The sequence below is a fragment of the Nicotiana sylvestris genome, chromosome 7, assembly GCF_000393655.2.
Source record: "Nicotiana sylvestris chromosome 7, ASM39365v2, whole genome shotgun sequence".
NCBI classification, from domain to species: domain Eukaryota; kingdom Viridiplantae; phylum Streptophyta; class Magnoliopsida; order Solanales; family Solanaceae; genus Nicotiana; species Nicotiana sylvestris.
In genome coordinates, this window is record NC_091063.1 from 31367986 (window position 1) to 31370185 (window position 2200).

Consider the following 2200-nt stretch of genomic DNA (forward strand, 5'->3'; position numbering starts at 1 on the left):
TTAGTATTTATTTAAAAAATGGATAACTAATGGGACCTTCGAAAAAACTTAAATTCTTCAAGTTTGTAAGACTATGAATTTTTTCAAAAGTTATTATATTTAAGAACCCATTTTTTATCTGTATTAAATATAAATCGGATCGAACAATTTATACTTTTTTGCATTACCCATTTTCGACCCGACTAAATCTGACCCGACCAGACCCGACCGGTTGCCACCCGAGTCATATTCAACTAGAGGGACTGAGGGAGGACTCGTTATTTGCTCGGAGGGAAAATCCCTCTAGTTTGTTGGTATCTAGAGGTTGGAGCAGCTGTTCCTATTTCTTTTTCTTTGGGAAATGAAATAACGAAAATGCTGCGGTTCAGAAGTATACTATCAGGCAAACGATACTGAAGTGCAATATTCTTCCTCAGATTTTTCATCTTTGTCAAACACAAAATCACAGCGCACACAGAAGAAGAAGAAAAAGAAGAAGAGGAGATTCGATTGTAACTAAAACTGTAACTATGGGTAGTTCTGGTTGTCAAGGCCTATTCTTTGTAGTTCTCTCAATAATTCTTGCTTTTACAGCAATTACCACCAGCATGCATTCAAGAACATCAACAAAAAACTCAAATCCATCTCATCAATTCACCAAACACGCCCTTACAATGAACGCTTCTAAAGCTCTTCGAAATCAAGGTTTCAACATCTTAGCTACTCTACTTCAAATCTCTCCTGAAATTTTCCTCTCCACTCCTCAATCCACCATTTTTGCCGTCCAAGATTCCGCCATTTCCAAGCTCTCTGTCCCTTCTTGGGCAATGAAACAGCTCCTTCAGTACCACACTTCCCCTTTCAAGCTCCCTTTTCAACAACTGTTGAAAAAATCCCAAGGAAGTTGCTTAACGACCCTTTTGTCTCAAAAAAGCATTGCCATCACAAAAACTGATATAAAACACAAGTCTGTTGAGATAAACAATGTGTTACTTTCTCATCCTGATTTGTTTCTTGAAGAAAGTCTTTCAATACATGGAGTTATTGGAGCTTTTTCTGAGTTGGATTTTCATGCAATGGACGAACACAGTGACATTATTCAATCACCTATTTGTGAAAACCAGATATCAAATGCAAGTAAAACTGATCTCAAGAACTTGGTTGATTGGCCAAGAGTCATCAAATTACTCAGCTCCAAAGGATATGTTTCTTTTGCAATTGAATTGCATTCTGTTCTTGATGGGGTTTTCCAAGATTCTGCGAATTTGAGCTCTGTAACTATCTTTGCTCCACCAAAGTTGGGATTTTTATCATCCCCTTCACCATTGCTAGAAAGAATTGTTAGGCTTCATATATTGCCTCAGAGATACACTTACATGGAATTGGCTTTCTTGCCTGACAATTCATCCCTCAAGACATTGGTTCCAGGCCTAAATGTTACTATTTCTAAGAGCAATTTTTCGCGTATCTTGACCATTGATGGAGTGGAGATTACAGCGCCAGATATTTTCGTGTCTAAGACGTTCATCATCCATGGAATTTCTCGGGTTTTTGAGTTGGAGGAGCTATCCATTTCATTCAGATAATAAGCTTTCTTACTTTGTGTCTTTACAGCATTAGCAGCTTCTGTTAGATGTATGTATTCATTTCAAACTAGAATTAAGATAGGAGTAGTAGATATGGAAGTTATGGATGAGAAACAGTACTCGGATAACTTCAACAAGTAGTGCTTCTTATGTTTAGTTTTGTAGCTCCAAAATTGCTATTGGATGTAGTATAGCTAAGCATAGTTGATAAACACCCTTTTACTATTTTGTTAATTCTATCAAAAATGTACTCAGATACTATCCATAAGAAAGTCTGCAGCCATAGAAAGGGAAAACATCATTCAAAGTTATAATAAATCAGGTAGCAACACGAAACTAAGAAAAAAAGTTCATTCCAATTTTCAAGGACTGATTTTTTTTTTCTTTTCATTTTGGATACAAAAGATAAAAATGTTAAATAAACTTTTAATAGGATTAATATGAAAGGTTGTGGATCATTACTTAAAAGGGGAACTCTGCGTTAACTGTTCCATAGAGTTTGTAATCCACTGTGAGGATTTGGTAGAAGAATTGATCACCTGTCTATTACCTGAAATCTGTATTCGAATAAAGACTCGACAAACATGCCACTGATACTTATTATAAACAAGCACACAGTTGCAAAGAAGACATCA

At 36.0% G+C, this 2200-nt stretch overlaps 1 protein-coding gene across 1 annotated transcript; it reads left to right on the forward strand.

Annotated features, from left to right (window-relative positions):
* Positions 1-278: 278 nt before the first annotated feature.
* LOC104242327 (fasciclin-like arabinogalactan protein 21) lies at positions 279-1811 on the forward strand. Its single transcript, XM_009797355.2, has one exon. It carries the CDS (start codon positions 510-512, stop codon positions 1563-1565), a length of 1056 nt encoding a protein of 351 aa, XP_009795657.1. The 5' UTR covers positions 279-509; the 3' UTR covers positions 1566-1811.
* The last annotated feature ends 389 nt before the right edge of the window (positions 1812-2200 follow it).

Excerpts from the sequence above, each read along its gene's own strand:
- LOC104242327 (XM_009797355.2), top strand. The coding sequence starts at position 510 with ATGGGTAGTTCTGGTTGTCAAGGCCTATTCTTTGTAGTTCTCTCAATA.